The 22,971-nt window shown below is 39.2% G+C and overlaps 1 protein-coding gene across 1 annotated transcript; it reads left to right on the top strand.

The window, feature by feature from the left end:
* The first annotated feature begins 62 nt into the window (after positions 1 to 62).
* On the top strand, positions 63 to 14,501 carry CEP97 (centrosomal protein 97). The gene is made up of 11 exons (XM_059822089.1): positions 63 to 117; positions 3,608 to 3,750; positions 5,085 to 5,243; positions 5,647 to 5,748; positions 6,328 to 6,441; positions 7,385 to 7,551; positions 8,596 to 8,760; positions 10,457 to 10,590; positions 11,122 to 11,878; positions 12,956 to 13,031; positions 13,776 to 14,501. The coding sequence occupies exons 1-11, from the start codon at positions 63 to 65 to the stop codon at positions 14,490 to 14,492; spliced, it is 2,589 nt and encodes an 862-aa protein (XP_059678072.1). The 3' UTR covers positions 14,493 to 14,501.
* Positions 14,502 to 22,971: the final 8,470 nt, after the last annotated feature.

Here is a 22,971-nt window from a genome sequence, read left to right as displayed (position 1 = left end):
GAACAAGGCAGCCAATCCGCGTCCGGTGCTCGGTTGCCTGGCGGCGTTGGCAAGTGGGAAGCATGGCGGCGCCGGGCGTTGCGGCGAGGACTGAGGCCGTCTCGCCGGCTGGAGGGGGTAAGGGGAGGACCGGAGGCAGCGAGCCGGGTTGCGGGCGTTGGGGGCCGGCCGGGCGTTGCGCCAGCGGTTGGGGGGGTTCGTTTGGGTCGCCGTGGGGGCCGCGGAGAGGCGGGGACGCGCAGCGCAGCGCGGGAGCCGTAGTGCGGAGAGGGCGGCGCGCTGGCAGCGGGCGCGGGGTTCGGACTGCAGGTCCCGAAAGCCCCCGTGGCCCGTGAGGTGTGCGGTGGGGGGGCGCGGGGGCCGCGGCTGAGGGGAAACTGGGGCGGCACTGGGGGGCGGGGCGCGCCCCCTCCTTTCGGGGTGAGGGAGCGGCTTGGCTGCTCCCCTTTGCTCTCCGCGCTCCTCCCCGCTTACGGCCGGCACCTGAGGTCCCCAAGTGGGGCTGGAAGCGGTCAGGAAAGCGGGGGGCGAGGAGAGACCGGCCTCGGCACGGCTTCCCGCCCTCGGGCAGCCCCCCCTGAGAAGCGGGGGTCGCCGCCCAGCAGCGGGTTTGGCTCTGGGCATTGGGAGCGGGGGGGGGCGCGGAGAGGGGCTGTCCATCCTGCTGAGCCCCGGGCCCCTGAGGAGGGATTTGCCCGCAGCCTCGTAGGAGGTAGGCCAAGGGTTGAAATAAGGCCCCTTTTTCCTACAGCGGAGGGTAGGGAGATCTTGGGGGACAGTGCCTCTGCTGAGGGTGCAGTTCCTTGCTTCCTGCAGCTGTGCCTGGAAGGAAGGTGCGTTTTAATACAACAAGTCTGGCTTTGGAGGCTTAAGGACTCGGTGAGGGAGTGGAGGCCTGAACAAAACATTGTGAGCCTCTGAGGTGGGAATCTCGTTGTGTCTATTGATGTACATAGCAGCCAAATGAGTAATAAGCAATTCTGAAACTTCCTTTCTGGGTACTGAGAGCCTGTTAGGAAAGTCTCATTCCCTGACTGTTACACCGATTAGTCTTTATGCTGTGAAATTTTATTAACTTTCTTAGTATATATACTCATATAGTTTACATTGTATACTGAATAGTCGCGCTTAAGCAAGCAAACTAAAGGACCCCAGCTCATCGTGAGAAGGACAGCCTGCCCTGTCCCCTGAGATAAGGACCTTTGATTCTCAGAATCTTAGAGCTGTCCACGAAGGATAAAGGATACCCCTGAACAATCGAGGTGATAACATCAATATCCTAGCCCCTCTGAGACGTTTGTGAAACCCTGCCATTATCTGATGTTATAGATAAGTCACTATAGCAAGACTGACTCCAGGATTATCTGGATCAACAGAGAAACAGGTGGATAATGATGCCATAGAAATATAGTTGCTTTGCAAATGGTAGTGTGTGTTAAGGAGCAATTAGTCAAATCATATTTGTACCTGAACACTGTAAAGGTATAAGAACCACATGTAAAACCACATTTGGGGTGCGCCAGTTTGAATGGGACATATCATGTGCATGAATAAAAGAATTACTCTTGTAGTTCTATACTGTACATCCTAGCCTCTCTCCTCAGTCAGGACAGTCCGGTTGCAAATTTTCATAACAAGCCCTTGGATAAACGGGCAGGTGCAAAACTTCTCTATTTAGTTAAAGTGACCAAGAAGTTGCAGATGTGGCTACTTAAGTGAGAAACATGCAGGACCTTCTCCCTGAATATGCAAAGACAGGGGTGTGACTCTCTCTGGTATTGCTGGTTCAGCCTTGCTGCTCTTCAGGTGGCTGTGGATTTGGGAAGCAATGGAAATGTAATAAATGTCAGCAGAGATGCTTCTTAGAAAAGCCTATTCTCTAGTTGACAGAATGGTACACCAAAAATTGTCTCCATCCTTAGCATAACTGAAGCCTAAAAGCCAGCAAACTGTAAGAATATTAATATATAGTGCATGTAAGGGTAAGAACACTATTCTGGAACATGCTGCTGAAAAAGGTAGCATTACTTACTGAGCAGATGGTAAGAGATGAGCAAGCACTAGAATGGTGTGTGTATGTAAAACACACGGCAGAGGCTTAATATATAAAAATTATTATTAGCAGGTGTCACCATGGGTACCCAGTGATTCAAGTTCCCTGTAGATGGCAAATGTTTTCCTCTTTATGTATTTGCATAGAACATTTTAATTGTGTGTTCTCTTAATTAAATGATACGCTAGCCTATTTACGATTTGCTCCTGCTGAAGTGTCACCTGTACTGTAGTATGGCTATATGAATGAGTTCTTTGTTCTGACTTTTCACTAGGTACTTTGCTGGCATATGGGACACTTAGGCTGTCAGTACAATTTGGGGACACAAGCACCAAAATCCCGAGGCGAGATGCACTGAAGGATTTGGTCAGTGAAGTCCTAGAGTGGCATCTTTGGCTCTGAATTAGTCACCTTCCCTACCCAATAAGTTAAATACCTAAGATTAGGTTTCACAGCAGCAAAACTGCTAAAAGGAAGCATATCTTAACATATCTGATAAGATTCAACCCTCCCTTTAAAATTTCCTAAGTTTGTTTCTTATGTGAAGTTTAAACATTCAACTTCTGACAGCAGAAAGGTGTCAGTTTTGCTTTCACAGGCTGAAACCTGCATGTTGAGTTTGTACCTAGATTGCCCTTTTAAAAAAAAAAATGGTGTAGGGTAATACTATTTTTCCTTTGAAATACAGAGAAAGAGAGTGAGAGAAAGGAAGAAGAGAAAACTGCAGGCTTTTATTCGATGGTCTAGCTTTTAGAGGACTTGTTCATGATATGGCTGTTTCTTTTCCTCAGGCTAAGGACTGTCACATGAGCATTTCACATTTACGAGTTAAATGCCCTAATCTTTAGATATTTTAGCAGGGCGTTTGATGGAACTCTCTGGGAAGGTGAAGTTTGTAGGTTTGCATCTGCATCAGGTCCCACATTCTGATTGATGAAAGGGTAGATGCTGCTTACCCTTTTTCCAGACCCCTCCCCCTTTTTAATCCTTTTTTGTTGTTGTTAGTGACAGGTATGGTTGCTGTTGTGTGTGGCGCGTGATCCTACGGATGTGTGCTAGGCTAGTTCTGGGTTTGCCTATAAGCAGGAATTTAGATAGTGCCCACACATAGATAGGTAGTTTGTCAAGCTGCTCAAAACTTGAAATCTTTGAAGAATTCAAAAATTTAGGGGCCTTTGAAATTTGGGGTTTTGAGGATCATACCTTTAAATTCAGCTACCAAAATTTCACTCTGCTTTCCACTTCAGAGGATCCGTTACTGACTTTCCCAGAATCGCACCAGAATTCTTTATTGGGATGGGGCCTGGCATCCATATCTTGAAGTAACTGGATCAGTCATTCTAATGTGTTTGGTCTGAAGTAAATTGCTTCAGTCTTACATGGAAAAGAGTTCATTTGTATTTGCAAATTGCTGCATGCATTATAAACCAAATCTGTTTGTCTTGCTTTGTTTTTTCAGTACATGTTCTCATATATAAAGTGTTGACTTTGGGGCTTTCTTTTTTTGTTATTTTTTTCTCCTCTTTTGTTTTTTCTTCTCCCTTTTCTTCTAAGGCTTGGTTGTCAACTGGTCAGGTCAAGGATTGCAAAAACTGGGTCCAACCTTACCCTGTGATGCTGATACTCACACTCTGATTCTGGACAAAAACCAGATAATTAAATTGGAGCACTTGGAGAAATGCAGGAATCTGATGCAGGTCAGTGTTATTTGACTTGAATTTGCTATGGAATAATGGTACTGTGATGCTAATTAAAATACTTCTGCTTTAAGGCCATATTATGTAATGTAATTATGTTACAGTCTTCATAGGGAAATAAATGATGGCTAACTAAAATAGAAAGCTTTGTTTTCCGTGTAGCTGTACAGTTGATAGTGGGGTAGGCTGTTTTGCTAGTTACCTAGGTAACTAAAAATGAACTAAATAAATCCTAAGGGGGGGTGTCATAAGAATACTTAGAAAAGTCACTGGTAACTCAAATTTTGATACTTGTTATCTTTTGAATACTTGAGCTTTGTAACCTTAAAAATAACTTAATTTTTATCTTTCCTCTGTGTAATTGTAAACATGCAGACATACATACAGGACTCTCCTCCCCATTTGGGTTTCATAACTCTTCACAAAGGAAGTGGATTAGTAGCCTTAATCCACATGGCTTTTTTTCTTCTTGTAAATTAGGTTAAAATAGAAATAGCAAATAAAAAAATGTGAAGTGGGAGGCTTCTGTGTAGTCTTGTTAACATATCGATTCATGTAGGCCCTGATGTTACTAGTGCTTATCCTTAGTTTTAATACTAGCAACAGTCCATTTACGTTCATGAAGATATTAGTGATAACAATGTTAAGCACGTGCATGGTGCTTGCTAAAATCAGAGTATTAAGCCCTCCGGGGCAAAGCTGTGCAAGTCCATGTTAGTTATCACTGAAAGTGCCTCCAGATAGACTTGAAGTCACCTAATAGCTTCTAGAGGTGAGCTAAACTGAGAGAGGAGAGGTGGGGTTTGTTGCTACAACACACCTTCACCAGTCTGCCAGCTTGGTGGTTATGTTATTAACATGTATGTCTAATCAGGATTTATCCTTTAAAAAGTTTGTGATTTACAGTCCTGTTAGCATAGGACTTTTTTGAGAATCGTGTGAAATATATTTTGTCCTCTGACGTGTTGACAGTAAGTATGATTTTACACCAGGAATGGTGCAAAAATTTGCATAATGATTTGGCAATTCTGATTATAAAATTTTATTTTCATACGATACGATTCCCCATTCATTGTCCTTTATTTAGCTATTGCTAGGAGGAAGATTTCCTCTGAAGATTGCAGAGTGAGTTGTGAAGACTACTTTCTTTGATCAGAAATTTTTTTCCTGGCTTTTGCACTTTTTTGTGTCTGTGTTATTTGCTTGAAAATGGAATACATAGATTGAAGAAGTTCCTGTTGAATTAGATTTTTAACCACTAAAAATAAAACCTTATTCTGTCTGTGCAGTTTAACAGTTAAAACTGTTTCTTTTATTTGTGTGTCAATCTGCAGCTCTCTGTAGCCAACAATCGTTTGGTGCGAATGATGGGTGTAGCAAAACTGACTAAGCTCCGGGTGCTGAACTTGCCTCATAATAGTATTGGGTATGTGGAAGGGCTGAAGGATTTGGTGCACCTGGAATGGCTGAACTTGGCAGGAAATAACCTTAAGGTAAAGTATTTGGTCCTTATATGTTTTCTAGAATGTAGTGTTATAGAAATTTGGAAAATACTTCAAAGAAATCTGAATATGTTTCTGGTTTTGGTTGGAACCAATGTTGAAGTTCTGTGTCTACTGGTTTAATAAATAGAAGAGGGCAACTTTTGGCCAGGAATTGTCTAGGAAAAAAAGAAAATACTTGATATTGAAATGTAATGAGAATTGGGAAATAGTCCCCAAAATAGGAAAATAATTATCATCTTTAAAATGAAGCCATGTAAAAACATGGTTTTCATTTTGGGTTACTTACCCGGTGTTTTTTAGCTTTCAAAATAATTTATAATTATTGATGCCTGGTTTTATTTAATGACTAAAAAAGAGTTACAGTGAGTAATTGATTTCTTGATTTTTGTAGGCCATTGAACAAATCAATTCCTGTTTGTCTCTTCAGCATCTTGATTTGTCAGACAATAACATAGCTCAATTAGGTGATCTCTTCAAGCTTACGTCGCTGAAGGTAGATGCTATTTTATCTCTGGTTTTGTTACATTCTTTGCATAAAGAAATGTGCTTTGAAAATTGCTGTCTTTAAAAGCATTCATTACTCAAACACTAGCTCTTAAATCATTTTAATTAATCATGATAATTTCTAGAGGGAAGCATGTAAGAATTCTTTTCCTTGTTTTCAAGTTGCAGGAACTGAGGCAGTGATTTTTATATAACTACTCTAATGATTTTGATAAAGATAACATGGTGACACCTTGTTCATAGCTCTTGGTTCTCTTGTCCCATGTCATGGATCAAGACAAAACAGTGTTAACTCTTTCAGCATGAACACTGCAGAGAAAAGATGTTTCCAAGTACGTTTTTTTTGTAACTGTGACTATACTTCAGTTTTGCATTTTAAAATGAGAGGATTTTGCTCTATAATAGAAGAATTAGTTTCCCCTTGCTGGAATAAACAAAAATAATTTTGATGATACCAGAAAGCCTTAATTATAGTTCTTTTGTGTGTATTGTGCAAGTATTGCCTGGACAAAAAAATACGGGGATTTTGATCAAACATATATTTCATCATTGTATTTTTATTTTATAGACTCTGTTGCTACATGGAAATATTATAACTTCACTTCGCACTGCCCCTGTTTGCCTACCTCAGAATCTGACTGTTTTTTCTTTGGCAGAAAATGAAATCAGAGACTTAAATGAGGTAAGATATAGAAGATATATCACCTTGCCTTTAGGTAGACTGAAAGGAGATAGTTGGATAAAAATGAAATGGGCTCCCTACTTTGACATGACCCATGTTGACAGAAGTAACTTTTAATAGTTTATGTGTCATAACTATACTTTTCACTAGCTGCACAAGCTAGGTGATACTTTTTAAAATTTGGCCTTAAAAGAAACTTTGCCTTTTTAAGTTTTGGTTTTATATTTATTCAAGGATGTCAGAAGTATACTTTGAGGACTAAATTCATAGAGAGCTTTTCATGATTGTCTGAAGGTTGAAAACTGAGCTGCTTAACTGCTGCAGAGGGCTTCTGCAGCTGCTGTACTTAGAACAGAGGTTTGAATTGCGCATGTTGCAACTGAACTTTTTTGGGGCAAAGTCTTACTGTCTCTCTTTCTCAAACATCGTATAAGAGAAGCAAATACTCTGCCTGCGATTTTTGTCTTCGTTGTTTTGTTTGGTGTGTTTGTTTGTTGTTAATGTAAGTAGCAGCCAAAACTCTCAGTTGGACTTCCGTGTTGGAAGAAAAATCTTACTTTGGTAATACATTTCTCTTTTTCAAGCAGTGTTTCTCAGCTTTTTGGCTTGCCTTTTTTTTGTCAAAATCTCAATGCTTGTTATAGTGAACTGGAATCATAGAAGTACTATACCTTTCTATAAATGAAGCCCAATTCCCAGATTTTAAGAGAAGCTAATACTTTCCAAGGGCTATAGTACCTGCAGGAGAATTAATGGGAAAATGGCAATAGTTGATAGCAGTTCCTCTGAAGATGCTCATGTTCAAAAAGCGAATGTGATTTTCAGTGTATTTGTAACTATGTTGTTTTGTGTGAGATATCTAGCTGTAACTAGAGAAGTGTGGTACAATCTGTAAGCATTTAATGATTCTCTTCAGTTAACAAACATGTCTTGTTTTCTCAAGGTTTCTTTCCTAGCCTCTCTTCGTCAATTGGAACAGTTGTCAATTATGAACAATCCATGTGTGATGGCCACACCTTCTATTCCTGGCTTTGACTACAGGCCATATATTGTCAGCTGGTGTCTGAACCTTAAAGTTCTTGATGGATATGTGATTTCTCAGAAGGAAAGGTGACATCATATCATTAAATCTGAGATTATGAAGTAAAGTTTGGCTAACCTGAAGTTGCATTTTTTTTTTTTTATAACAATAAATGGAAAAGTGCTAATGATCTGAAATTCTGTTTGCCTTGCTAATGGGATACAGGCCAACTGACATGATTGCTTTTGCTAAATTTGTCATCTGTTCACACTGGAATTATTATGTGAAATCACATTTAAGTAGAAGTGTGACGTTAAGGTTGGTTTTGCTACTCAACTCAAAATAGCACTTTCACAGAGCAAAACTGTGGTAGCAATTTATCAATGGTCTGTGATCCCTTCCAAGTTTATAGACTGACTTTGCAGAATGAGATAATAGCTTCAATATCTGCTAATGATCTTGGGGGAAGCTCAAATATGCTCTTTTGTAAAGGGTCTGATTTGCATATACATTTCTAGATTTGGCATTTTTCTGTATCAATTAGTTAAATATCCCTTTCTTTGCGTCACTTCTTACTGTATCATTGTGGTCATTATATCACTATGATATCTGTATGACAGTAGAGATGTCGTCTTAAAGTTCTTGACACATAACAGTCCAAGTGTATAAATATTATCCAGTATAAACATGTTCTAGTCAATACAGTAACACATTCCAGGGCATTACTGTCTTATTTCCCAGTTAATAAAATAAAAAGCTGCCTTTTGGTCAAAGGCTATTCTGCATGTTTGTGTGAGGTTTTTCTGTTTCTGTGAAAGCTTTGCTGATAAATTCTTTCACACAAATGTGTTTTCAGTGCTCAAAGACTACACATAGATAAGGCAGAGACTGCAGAGTGTTTGTCAGTGGGTTTTTTTGGTTTTTTTTGTTTAATCCATGTTTATGTGAGGGAATACTTACTCATTATTCTGGTAATGAAAGTCCCAGTTCCTCTGGGCTCTGCTCATGTTCCAAGTTTTCGTTAGATTTGTAGATTAGCTTTTTGGTACCAACTAGAAGAACAGTAATCAAAGGGGAGAGTTAGAGGTTTTATGCCATGTGTTAATGGTGCCTGTTTTCCCTTTTCCCAACAGTTTGAAAGCAGAATGGCTCTACAGTCAAGGTAAAGGAAGATCATATCGACCTGGACAGCATGTTCAGTTAGTCCAGTACTTGGCTACTGTTTGTCCTCTTATATCTACGTATGGTCTTCAGACTGAAGAGGATGCCAAACTGGAAAAAATACTGAGTAAGCAAAGGTGAGAACTTCTGGTTTCTCTATTGTTAGAGAATGTAATTAAGAACATAATTATCTGTCTCATTATGTATTAGATATTATAACATTTAGAAGTATTTCAAAGCAACAGTGAGGATTGGAGATGGGAAGAGTAATGGAGGTACAGGATGTATCCTAGAGTGGAATGAGAAGCAAGACAGCAGCAGTAGCAGGAGTGTTTTCTTACTTGCTGGGCCATCTAGAGGCAAATTCTCTTTATTTTTCAGTCTGTTCTGTAGGACATTGAAGCTGATTTGTGTTAGGACTGTGATTAAAATAAACAAGCTACCTACTGAGAATTTTTTGCCACAGAGAAAGTGAGGAAAACCTCAAAAAGGAGTTTAGATTAACTTTTGTTCTAATTGTAAATTAAGACTATTGTGGTACACTGGTGTATTAGCCACTTTTTTGTGGTTAGTGTGTTCTTTCTTGGTTTTGAAGTTAAAGTTGTCCTTTGAGGGACATTGTTCCCAGTGATGCACTTGATGATCTCTGTATCTGGCACCTCAGGTCTGTCAGGAGAGGCCTCTATAGATCCTTCTGGTTCTGCCAGCAGTAGCCATTTTGCTCAGGTCTGTGCAAGTAGATCAGGAGAGTTACCGTGGTGCACTTTGCTCCCATGAAAAGGTAAACTAATTGCGATTAAAAGCCAGAAAACGTAACAATACAAGTATCCCTATTCCCCAGGACCTATTGACAGACTTTTTTTGCAGAAAGATCAGAGCCAAAGACTCAGCTCACAGGAGCAGGCTACGTAAGGGGCATAGTGTGGGTAGAAAGTTGGGTAACAAAAGTGTTGTGGTAAGAGAAGGGCGGCATCTCATCAAAAGGGCTGGAAACTTGGAAGCATCTGGAAGGAGCTACTGCATACTTTGTCAGTGTAGATTGATCTCCAGGAGGAAATTATAGAAATGTTGGGGCCATTTCAGAGGAGAAGGTACAATAAAAGAATATTGACATTGGAATTTCCAGCTAAGTGCTCTGACATTAACGTGGTGTTTCTGGGAAAAATTCAGGAAGTTGGCTTGCAAAATATAGCTCTTCAAAAATTAAAAAAAAAAACAAAAAAAACCAAAAAGCCAAACCCCACAACCAAACCAAACAAAAAACTCTTACCAAAAAAAAAAAAAATTCCCATATATATCTATCTATGCGCACACACATATAGGATTTTTAAGGCAGTTTGACTTGCTGACCTCTACCTCATGATCTTTTAATTTAGCTGGACTGAAATAACCTGTGTGTTTTCTCAGTTTGTAAAGGATGATGTTTGTGGCAATGTTTGTTGATTTGTATTAGGATTTTGTCCCTTTAATAGGGACACCCTTTCCTTGATTTAGTTATTTTCAAATGTAAAAGACACTCCCTCCATTCCTCAAACCCCTCTACGCATACAAGCATAACATGTCCTGCTATGGACACTTAAAATATCTGCATACCTTCCTTGTGTGTAAAAAATACTTCACGGTTTTCAGTCTAGAGTCAGAATCGCATAATCCCCTACTTTGTGAGTAGTCCTGTTAGTGTCTTGTAGGTCTAGGGATCTGCATAACTAGCCTTCTGTTTTAGAATGGTTTGATCGCTTGTTTCCTTTAAAGTAGGTGATAGTTTCTTTTAGATGTCTTCTGTACCAAAAAAGTTTAAAATAAATATAAAATATGTCGGAACTCTGTGCTTAGGCTCCACCAGCGGCAGCTGATGCATCAAAACCAAAATGAAGGACCACCTGCATCTTCTACTCCCAACAAAACACTGCCAGTTACTTACGAACACAGCAGTCCAGCCCAGCCACCACAGATAGTTCTTGAAAGTGGTAAGAAGCTAGTCTGTACCTGTGATCTAACCCGTGGAAATAAATTAATTTTTTTTTTTTTTACATAGATAACTGTGGAGAGAATTTCAGAACAAGGCCCTGTTACTGTTTTGCTCTATTGATTTTTGGAGATTTTCAACTGAAGTTATACTTTGTTTTCTAAAAATACATTTCATGTTTATTCATGTCTTGAAACGCTAGTAAGATTATTAGGTGAAAAAACACAATCCAATAAACTAAAGACTTGTTACTTTGACTGTTCCATCTGATAAAAGTGTAACTTCTCCAGGGGGAGGCAGTTTGTGCAATTTACCGTATCCAGTATTTGCAAAGTTTGTGGATGTTACTGTGACAAGTAGTTATTGTCCTTACTGTTATATAGAAATAATGCTTATCGTTAGTAGCATTTTAGGTCTTCTTGCACACTCAGGTTCTAATTATCTAAAACAAATTGTGAATCCCTATGAATTAAAAGAAGATATGTTATTGAAATACTGTGACACTTTTGAATATGGCTTTCTGCCTGTCTAGAACCTGTCATCCAGAAGAATTCTTGGGTTGGACCAAGTGCAAACGATGATCATTCCTATGCAGTAAAGAATACTTTTCTTCTTGAAAGAAGTTTTCGCAAGGAGCTATACCTTGAAGATATACAGACAGATGAAGACAAACTAAACAGCAGCCTTTTATCCTCAGAGTCTACTTTCATGCCAGTTGCTTCAGGACTGTCTCCAGTGTCTCCTACTTCAGAGCTGAAGCTACATGGAATCAGTTTGGGCCTAGATGATGATGATGATACAGTGATCGAATGTGTGAGAGATGTTAATAGTGGAGAAACAGCTAACAAGCAAGAAGCTTCATATGTTACAAAAGAGCACTCCAACAGAGCAGTGGGAAGTGTGGAAACTCAAGAGGATATCAAAGAGGGTATGCTGTTGTCCGCTCCTGATCCAGTAACAGCTAGCCTGACTGCTGATACTAGCAACAGTTCAGCATCCTCTGAAGAACAAGTTCTGCATAGTCACCCCAGCACCTCAGTAGGTGCTGAATCGGGAATTACAACTCTCTGTCCTGACCAGATGGCAGGTGAAAGTTCTGATTCGTTAGCCGCTGTTGATGAAGGCGCAGCTGAACTGCAAAGAATGACTAAAGCAGCTACCAAGCTTCAAGCCTGCTGGAGAGGATTTTACACAAGGAACTACCATCCCCGAGCCAAGGAAGTGCGGTATGAAATTCGACTAAACAGAATGCAGGAGCACATCATTTGCTTAACTGATGAAATAGAAAAGTAAGTTGAGGTCATGCTTTGTATTTTCAAATATGAATGAATATAACTATCGTTGCAGAATATTTCAGAATAGGCATAAATGGGTTGATACAACTACTCACTGTAGAACCTAGTATCGGTAATATAAAACTGTGATTACAGTAGAGGATCACTTCATGCATGATAAGCACAGTTATGCACATAGCTGTTCATGCTCTTGAAGTGCCTTCTATGAGTGGGTTGGGTTAGATAAATTTTTCTGTTCCTCTGTTAGCAGGACTTGCACGTTTCACTGCATAACCAAAACAGAAATGACTAAGTGTGATTTTTTTTTTTTTTTTTTTTACTTGTCTCCTAGCAATTACAGAGTCTGTAAAGGAAGTGTCAATATTGAGAGTCATTCCTCTGTTACTGGTGAAAAGAAGAATTCTCTTTCTGCCTCGCATGATACAATTTTAAAATGCAATTCTGTGCTTGGTTCTGGTTCTTTTGATCCTGTGAATCCATGTTTGGAGGAGATCATTGTCAAAGTTCCTCAATTTCTAAGATGTAAATTGCAGATTCAGTTAATATCTTTCAGGATCAGCCTGGGAACTGGCGGTCTGGCAGGCTCTTTTCCTTTACTATCACAAGCAACAAAGTTCTGTGAATCAAGTTGAGTACTCAGTAAATCTCTAGAAACTCCCGATGCTTACACATCATACCTACATCCAAGCGGTATCAGTTGTGGAGAGCATAATATGAAATGAAGAAGCACTATTTTGGGGGTTTTTTTATGCAGGAAAAAGAAGCACGTCTACTTAAAATTAAGAGCTCAGGTTTGGTTTACAAAAAGACACTTAAAGTATTAATTAGCAAGTCAGTAAATGTGCTGCAGCAGAAGAAAGCAGAATCTTAATGTAACTCTGAAAAAGAAAGTTGAAGTCAGCAGTTGGATATTGATGGCAAGCCAGACTGCAGTAATGTCTTAATGTTAGTCTCTGTTGTATCTTTCAAGAATGCTGTTATATAAGTAGGCATTTTTATGTATTCTTGTTGATCTTGTTACCCAAATGTTGCTTATCTAAGCTGCATAAATTTGGATGTGTGTTCTTGCAGACTGAGAAAAGAAAGAGAGGAAGATAAGATTCAGAGGCTTGTACAGGAGGAAGCTGTCAGATTTCTTTGGAACCAGGTAAATAGTTTTAGTCCTCTTATTTTTCTGCTTACATATGAATTCAAAAGGCATTATTTCATACTGTAGATCCTGAACAGATAGTCAGTATGGTTCTTCCCCCCCACCCCCATGATGACTTGGGTGGCTTATTAGAATCTAATTGCTGTGTTGTTTGCTATACTGGTATTCTGTGGAAAAAGAACATTCAGAAGTATTAGCACAGTAACACTGGTTTTGTTACAAAGGGCTGAATTATAGGCTGGTGTAAGAAGGAGGACAAAATGCAAGGGAAGCTAAACAAACATAGCAGAATTGTGAAGAATGATGCGACTGCTAGATGCCCAGGGCAAATGAAGCGGTGTCAAGCTATGTTGCTTGTGAGCAACTAATTTCTGAATTAGAAAAGTTATTAATACATCTTCTAATAAGCTATTCTTCAAAAAATAAGACTGACTGTTTCTTTAAGCATGGCTTATTTCAGAAAGGTTCCCCATCCTTTCTGTTAAGAGCAGATTCCTTTTTCTTCAGGTAGTTGAACTGGGAGGTTTGTGTGCTCTGTCAGTGTTGGGCATCTAGGTTTAGAAGCCATTATTTAACAGCGGGAAGAACGTATTTTTCCCTAAAGGTATAGCGAACCTTTTGTTAGTTCACTTGGTCTTAAATTTTATCCTAGAGCTTTGTTGCTAATTGCAAGAAAGACTCTAGAAATCAAAGTACTTTCTTAATTGCATTTCATAATGAAATTCTCTCTATACCTTACAGGTTAAATCTCTTCAACAGTGGCAGCTTTCGGTGACACAAAATTTAGGTGCCACTTGGCAACCTGGGTTCCCTTCAGCCAGTGCTTTCGGTCCATCCGAACCATCTATTCGATCATCCACACTTGAGCAAGAAACCTCACCAGATGTTAGTTCTGCTTGGTTAGTTCCAGCTAGTGATGTTCTTCAGGAAAAGTCTCTGTTGCAGTTCCCAGATTCTGGTTTTCATTCTTCCATGGCTGATCAGACTCATGCTGGTGGCTTGTGTAGCTCTGAGAAGAGTTTAACGGAAGGAACGGAGAGCTCTCTTTCAGTGGAAACGGTCAAACAATGTGGCAATTCTGTTGCAGCGTATTCTTCAGATGTAGAGGATGGCCATGGAGAATGTGAGCAAAGTAAAGAGAGCTCTAGTAACGAGCAGGACAACAGTCTAATACAACAGTATTTGAAATCTGTTCAGCAACTGGAAGAGGCTGATGAAGGGACAAATTGCAATGATGAAACAGAGGGTAGCTGGCCACAAATAGCTGTTTCAGCAGAAAGTCAAGATTCTTCATCTGACACTGTCTCTGTAGACCTCCCTCAAGATACATCTTCCCCTGCCCAAGGTGAAATCAGTCAGACACCAGAAAGCTGCAAACTGAATTCAGGAATAGTAGAAGGGAAGCAAACAGACTGTGATTCTTCGTTTCAGATGCTGCATGTTGGGATAGCTGTATAGTAGGCTCAGTTTCACAAAGGACTAGGGATTCCATTTCACTTTCCTTTCTCTTTCTTTTTGCCATTTATACAAAACTTATTTTTAATGTATGCTGTTTCAGATTGTGACTCATGTTACCAATTGATGTTTTAATTAGTATTTTATTGATGTTTCTGAGGACTGACACTAACTATGCTAACCTGAAATCAGCAAAGTTCTCAGTGACAGTCATTATGCACTTTATTTTCAAACATGAAACTGATATCCTAATAACTGGCTTCCATTAGATTAATTCTGAAGATTGGGGATGTTGGAGGGGGGTGGGGGGTGTGTTCTGTAAATTCACTTTGGTGAAGATGTTAGTAAGTCTCTGAATTTTTTTCTAAAAAGCAGGATTGAGCTTTTACTTTGCAAAGAGAAGGAAACAATGTGGGAAGAAACGGCATCAATATAGGTAGTGTGTGCGTGTATGGATGCAGCCTGATGAGAAAGATGAAAGCAGTTGCCTTTCAGACTTCTTTTGACTTTAAGAAGAATTAGTTTGGTCAGTGTTTCAAAGATGCATTCCATGAAACCAGTGTCCAAGTCAGTGACTTCTTTTTGTCATTTACTTGAAGCTGCTGGCTAGGAATTAGATCATTTACATACGCACTGGAACAAGGACTTAACAGGATTCAGGCCTTAGGGAGCTTCAGACAAACTTTGATCTTTGTTTGCCCTGGGGCTGAATTTCCTTGCTTTCTCAGGTAAGACTCAAAGTGGAACCAGTAGCAGCCTTTACTAAACAAGAATTTCAAAAGGACATGTGATTTGGGAACGTAGTTTCCAAGACTGCACTGCTGGGTTACAGCAGCAGACTTGGTGACATATCTTTTGCCTCCACAAGGATGCTAATGTTGTTGTGGGATTTGGATCTGCATGGCTTTCAAGACATTAGTGCATTTGATGGATCACAACTACTTCTATCTACAGGTATAAATATTAAAAGCAAATGCCATCACTTAAAATTATTTCTTGACAACTGTTGGGTTTTTTGTTTGTTTTTTCTCTGTATGTCTGGTATTTGCCATTCTAATTAGATGTGGCTAAAAAATTGTATTTCTTCCCTGCTGGAAAATGTGCTAAATTACCTAGGCTATGCTTTCCCCGAAACACTGGGCAAGGAATAGGGTTTATCTTGCCTAGCCATTGCTATGTTGTTTTTTTAATGGAAAAAGATCAGGTATCTTAGTATACCACAAAAGTGCCAAGGGAAATCTGTTTTTCCATGTGATTTCTGATGGACGCTAGTAAAATACAAGTTGGCGTTGTGAGTTCTAGGGGTCAGTTCTGTTTGCTAATACTGCATTTTGCAATGAGCACTGGAAGCCAGTGTTTCAATAGTTTGCTAATATTAACTTCTCAGATGTAAAGACACATGCATATTGTAATTCCCTGAATCCACAAGTTAACTTCTGGTGCTATGGTGTCATTAAAATCAACTAGTGCTGTTTTAAAGTTACTCTTATGCCCATGTTATCGTGTAAAATAATTTAATTTTTCTAGAAGCTTTGGTTGATTGTGTACATTAGGTTCTGAGCTCAAATTTTAGCACTACTCAGGAGTTTGACATGAGGCCAATATCAGCTTCGGGCCTCAAAATAGCCTTTATTTAGAACATAAATTGTGTATTGGATTTGTACCAGCTATCTGCCCAGTGGTGAAGTTCACCTTGGAAAAATAAAGCTTGCCTCTGTGTGTAGAGTAGCCGTCATCTCTTTTTCCCCACTCCCATAAAAATAAGTTCTAGGGCACTAACTTCTCAAAAGAGCTGTCACTGTAGTCAAGCTGACATTTGACTGTGCCTTGCATACATGAGAGCATTTTAAAGAAAAAATAAAACCAACAGCCGAGGCGGTAGATTCTTAATGTGCTATCTTTCTAACTCACCCTAGTTACAGCATGTTTGTAGCATAACCATATTCATAATTAGGTCTTAGAGCATGAGTGTGCTTGGGTATTGAAAATGGTACAGGTGCATTAATGTATCACATCTAATTAACTGTGCAAAGAAGTGTGTAGGCTACATGATAGTACCCTTATCCTCTGAATGTTTTCAACTCGGATTTAAATCTGCCATGCTCGGAGATCACAGTTCATAGGATTTGGCTCTTTTACTGTCAATCTGTTATAAAAAAAAAAAAATAATCTCATGTAAAGCTTTAAAGAGACTTTCTTTTGGGTTTTGAGAGAGAAATTACTTCTATCTGTGGAACAGTTGTTGGACCTTACACTCTGGAGACAGTGGTTAAGTGTAATAAAACAGTAAGTTCTCTTTTGTGGCAGAGTGCTGTATTAGCGTTACGCAGGACCTGGGAGAAACTAGACCACTGTGTGGATAAAAATGTTTTGCTTACTGAAGACACTGATGGACCATATATATTTTGCTATTTTGTATTATTGTCAGTTTCGCTGCAGAATTAGAGGAGAAACAACTTCAGTTTTGGAGGTGTCAAGGGGGGAAAACTTGGTGAAACTTAATTTTTCATGGAAGCCCTACATCTTTCTTGATGTTTCCTCTGTTACTTGGGCTTGTGAACACAAACACAAGATGACCTATTTTAACTAATGCCTAGGTCAACTGTTGGCTTTTTTAACTTGTATATCCAAAACTGATTTTATGAAGGTACAGCAAAGTGTGTACTAACATATAATCAGCTTTATCTTACTCTTTTGGGGAAGCTGTGAAATAGGAAAGATTTTATTTTTTTTTCTGATGTTCTGAAAAGTATCTTGCCTGTGTAGAAGATGAGTTGCCTAAATATACAGAAATCACAAAGAATTAGGAAGTTTTGGATTATTTTTTACAAGGTTAGATGTAATTAGTTTGCATATACACAAAATATTTTCATCCTGATCATTAAAATACATACATACAGGGAAAGACATAATGGGGGATAGAGTGGAAAAATAAGGACTCAAACTGGATGTATGCTTAAAAATTACTTCTTTCAGTCCATTCTGAGCTCTCAAAGAATATAATAACTTAATAGATGGCTTAACATTTACTCTTCTTTGTTCTGTATAAGTTTTCTTAATCCAGGTATGTAGTGTTTTTTTTACCTGGATAGGGATGCACAGCCCCCTTTGGAGATGATGGAAATTTCGTAAAGGAATCAGAAGGCCTAATAATATGAAAATGCATGTCTGAAATTTTCCTGTATTAATATTATATGTTTTTCAGCATTTTCCTTTTGCAAGGCTTCATATTGAACAGAAGAATGTACTTTGTAGAAGGAAAGCTTGTCTGTTGTACTGTGTCCTGGGCTGATCCTCCAGTGCTGATGGAAGAGATTACTAATGGTTATTTGTCAGGCAATGTTGTCAGCTCTGCTGTGAGTACAGTTTAAGCACTTCTTTAATTTGCTTCAGAAAAATCAGCTAAATACAGCTCAGACTAATGATTTAAAATGTGCCACACATGTAGTTTTGCCCCAAATGAGGTATTCAGCACATGTAAACCTCTTTCAGCTAGTCTATGGCAGACATCACTCTTTTGCCTACTTTTCTGAAGGTAGGGGGAAGGTGGAGATGCATTTATCTGGGTTTTTTTTTCAGGTTTAATCTGTAATGGTAACACCAACTCTTATGATTTGCTATTTCAGTTTTCTCCCAATTATTTTTATAGTTTACAAATTTCAATCTTTCATGCAATGAAGAATGCATTTTTCTACTGTATGTAAGATTTGATAGATACTGTTCCAGACAGTATTTGGGAAAGTAGAAGAATATCATGAAAGCAGGCCTGTTCCCATTTTGTATTTCAAAGTTTTTTTAAGGTATTTGGATTGTATTGATTCCTCTCTGTTAAATAATGTCTTTACAAAAGCAAAACACAAGGCAATGCCTCATTAATGACAGTAAGTAAATTTCTGTTTCTGCCTTCTTCCATGAACTGAGGTTAATGGTCACAACTCTGTTTTTAGTACCTAAAACTGTCATTTAAATGAGTGGGAGATTTAGCTGCTGAATGAATGCAGCAACTCTAATGTTGGGGTGGGGTTTTTTTTTTTGGTGACTATTCCTGTGTGGTGCTATTTTGTAAACAAAGTATGTGTGGCAAGGACGGAGTTTTTAAAATGTAGTGAACATTGGCCTGGCTCTCTGCTTTCGTTTCTTTAAAAGAAGCAGTGTCATGCTTAAGTTGAGTCCTTGTGAACTGGCTGTCTAAATTGGGATTTAATCATATTTACATCTCTCAAAGTGTTCTTTTACCACAAAGCAAGAAGGCATTAGGACTGCAAATTTTATGTTGTTGCTTCTAAAACACAAATATCTTTCAGCAAATACTTGAGAAAGTCCTTGTTAAACTAAATTGCAGAAGCCTAACAGTTTGTTTATAGTTAAGTTCCTTAAACAACCATAGATTCTATTTGCATGCAGCAATTTAAATAGTGCATTTAGCAGCCGGTCTGTCTGTATATAAAAAACAAGTTTGGGTTTTTTGTGAATAATGTTGTATGTCATTGAGCTTGCAAATTGTTCCTGGTTTTTATGAATTTGTAAATATTGTCTGAAGAACTCCAGTCTTAATTTCTATTTGTAGCAGGTTGTTTGATGAACAAAAATGGAAGATACATTCCTTTAAGACTACCTGGGTACTTTTTACCGGACTTAAAGTTACAGTGTGTCTCACACAGATACACGTTTCCCTGAGAGGGTACAATTGTAGCATTTAGTTGGAGACTGGCTGAATGACAAAATGTAAAAACTCGTCACTTCCCTTGCTTTTAGCTAGTAGAAAAGATTTTTTTTTTTTCCTGTTGTATTTAACTTTTTTTTTCCTTGAGGACTGTGCCACCCAAATAAGTAGGCATCAAGTATTCATGAAGTCTTTCAAAAAGTCTTCTTTGATAGTTACATTTTTTCCCCAGTTCGGCTTTCTAGAACAAATTATTGAAAAACACTTGCTTTCTATATGCCTGCCAAAAATTTGGGACTTTATGTCTATTTTTAAATGCTTTCTTTATGTCAGAAATGGAAAAAGCATAGGATCCTTTATTTGCAAAAGCATTAAAACAGTATTTATCAGGAAAGGTGCTTTATCTCTTGGAAAGTTCAACGCCAAGTTTTATTGTATAAGAGCTCTCAATAAGAAACTTCTTTTCTGGCTTCATTACATTCATAAGTATATGGGCCAAATTCACTTGTAGCATAATTCTATTGAACTAAATTTTGTTGAGTCTTTCACAGTAGTATTCTACCTCTGAACTAGAATTTGAAAAAAATAACAATTAGGCATTGATTTGTCTTTCTACTTCTCACTATTTTCTGTGAAGAATGGTGGGTGTTTAAATTGGTACAGTTCGTATATTTTCTATAAGTGTTTACATTTCTGGATTTATTGTTTCTTAAATATTTTGTTTGTACCTCTGAGTTTTGAATTTTAAATAAATTATTTGTACATTTATTGAAAATGTTCATTTGTACTTGGTCCTGACTCTTACAGCTAATGGTCATTGTCTTACCATTGGAGGGCTCTTTTGGAGATAAAAAGTTTAGAAATGCAGAACAATGATGGCGAGGTAAGCATTAGCATTCATGACTGGGTACAGCTGAGGCATCTAATGTCGCACTGTTTCAGCGTTGAAGATAGTAAGTGTAGAAGGGTACTGAAAATTTATGCACCAATTGATTAGTAGATGCCACTGAAATTGGTATTCATGACTTGCAGTCTTTTGTTTTTATCACTGGCCTACTCTTTCATGTTCTTAATTCCCTATTGTGTTTAAATTAAAAGATATGGTAGTATTTTGTACAGAGCTTTCTAGAAAGCAAATTAAGGCTGTGGGTGCTTACCAAGAGAAATAGAATTGCAAAGCATGTTGTTCCCTCTCCTATTATTTTGGTTTGGTCAGATACCTGCTGTGTGCTTAAATAAATGAAGACTAATTAAACAACTTTCAGGCTTTACCAAACAATCCAGGAGCTCAGACATAGATGAAAGTAATGTTTTACTGCAGGACGGTCATCCCAAAGATTAAAAAAACCCCCCAAACCCCCCACACACTTTGTTTTGCTTAACTCTCATTTCGCACATGGAGGCTAGTGGGCATTTCTTAACTCTTTGCTATGTGTTTCCGCTTCATTACACTGAAGAAATTAGCTGAGGTTTTTAAGTGAGACTCTTCTTGCTCTTTTATGAAGATATTTGAAAGAGAGAAATGGGCATAGCTAAAGTGACTTCACTTGAAGTCTTAGAAGAGCAGTGCTGTTTTCTCTTGGAGTAGTTAAGACCTTAAAGCTGTACTATTAAGTTTAAATGCTGTGTATTGTAGGGATAGTAACCATAACACTTCAGGAGCTCAGGTTGAAGGTCCCTCTTGTCCCTGTTTTTGATTCATATTTGTAATAAGATCGGACATTAAAATCTTTGGCTAGAGTTGGAAAGTAAAGAGGTAAACTTATCTAGTGGGTGAACAGTTACTTTGAATTTTATGGGCTGAAATCCTTACATATGCTAGGAGCTGAGTTTCTTTTGTGTGTGACAGTGTGGTTTGGAAAATTGTTGTTAATTTTATATAACATTATGTCCAGAGGGTAGGTGAGGTATTTTTTTCCCCTTCACTCAGGTGTTACAGTGTGAAAAGTAATTTTTCTCTACTGTATTGATACAGTTGCAAAAGCACAAACCACTATGTCCAAGTATAGCTTGCATCAGTACATCATTACTTTCAAGCCATAATACTGCATTTGTGAAGGATCTGTGGTGATATAATGCATCGATTTGGGGTATAGGTAGAAGGAAATATTACTTCAGTCTACATGGGGCAGCACGTAGAGATCTTGACAGATCTTAATAAAGGCTTAGAATCGTTTAGGTTGGAAGAGACCTTTAAGATCATCAAGTGCAACCGTTAACCTAACCCTGCCAAGTCTGCCACTAAACCATGTCCCCAAGCGCCTCATCCACAGTCTTTTAAATACCTCCAGGGATGGTGACTCAGCCCCCTCCCTGGGCAGCCTGTTCCAATGCCTGACAACCCTTTATCTGTGTCACTGATGGAGGTCATTCTCATTTTCTGTCTATAGCTTGGCACAGGTTTTGCCTATACATAAGCCTACTTTCAGACATGTTACGATGGAAGGTCACAAGGGACTTCTTGTGGGTCTGGAAAGGTGCATGTGACTGCCACAAGTCCTGCAATTAATCCAGCATGGTCCTTGGTCTAGGACCATCAAGGCCAATGGAGTCAACATTCCACCCTGGGCGATTATGCCTGTTGTCCCAGTGGGGACTTCTTGAGGATCGCTAGGACTTTTTCAGGTACAGCCCAATTCGTTTCTGGCAGAATTTGTGAATGTGAGGGCTTTGGGATTGCTCAAGTATATCCCCTTTTCCCTTGCCAAGATCCTGTTAGCCTGCTCTTTCTGTCTGTGCAAGACAACATTGAAAGAGAAGAAATCGCAGAAAATTGTGTGCAGGGTACTCAAATGAAACCACTCACAGTCTTTGATTTCCAAGACTCTAATTTGTCTGTGAACACTGCGAAGCCCATGATCATGAAGGATGCCCTGGAAAATGTAAAATCTGTGCGCATTGTTGAAATTGTTCACGTGTTGGGCTGAAAGCAATAAACTATCACAAAAGCTTAAACAGTTCTCAAACAACGTGGGGTTGTGAGGAACAGCAGTCTAGCAGCCAGTTTTGTTAGTATTGTGCTAAACTGCATTCAAGCAGCAGCCTTTGTGATGCCTCTTCCTGTCTGTTTTTATTACACCAGCTGAAGTTCTCCAGCCCCTTGAGAACTTGCAGCACACTTTCTGGTGTGGGAGGTGCATGGAAAATGAGCTGAGGAAGTTACCACTGCTTATGTGTGTAGAGGCTGTGGGACCTGAGGAGAAACAGGAGACACTGAGAAACTCCACAGCCTGAACACTCTATTCTTTCTTCCGTTGTTACCTCCTACAACACCTTCAGCTTGAAGTTAAAGGCAAATGCATGTGCTATGGGAGCCTGTATTTTCAAGATCAGCTCCACAGCTGTCTTGTAGTGCTGAGCTCCCTGGAGTGGAGTTCATTCACTTGTCTTCTCCTCATTGTGGCTTGCTTGTTCCTAATTTCGATACTTTTTCTACAGCAGATTGGCTCTCCTTTTGGTCTTTAATTCTCTGGCTTTACTCACAGATGTTGAGAGTCTTAAGCACACAAAGTAGCTATTCTTTTGCTAGCAGGACAGGTAAGCTACTTCTCTCACCTGCTTTTTCATACTCATAGTTGCCTGATGCTTTCCCTTCGTTGGTGTAGCAGGGTCAATGTTAAGCTTGCTGGGTATGCTCCAGGTAGCCTTTGGCTGAGATGGCAGTGGCCACACCTGTTGTCTGGTGGAGAAAGGGAGCCCTGGAAGAGCTTGTGTTAGCCCCGAAGGGGAACAAAACCACCTGGGGGCAATGGAAAGCTGTGCTCCTGCATGTCCCTGGAGCACAGCTGCCTGAGGGAGGCTCTGCAGCAGATTCGCTGG

The sequence above is a fragment of the Gavia stellata genome, chromosome 1 (assembly GCF_030936135.1).
Source record: "Gavia stellata isolate bGavSte3 chromosome 1, bGavSte3.hap2, whole genome shotgun sequence".
Classification (NCBI taxonomy): Eukaryota; Metazoa; Chordata; class Aves; order Gaviiformes; family Gaviidae; genus Gavia; species Gavia stellata.
This window is presented reverse-complemented; position numbering and strand designations above follow the sequence as displayed.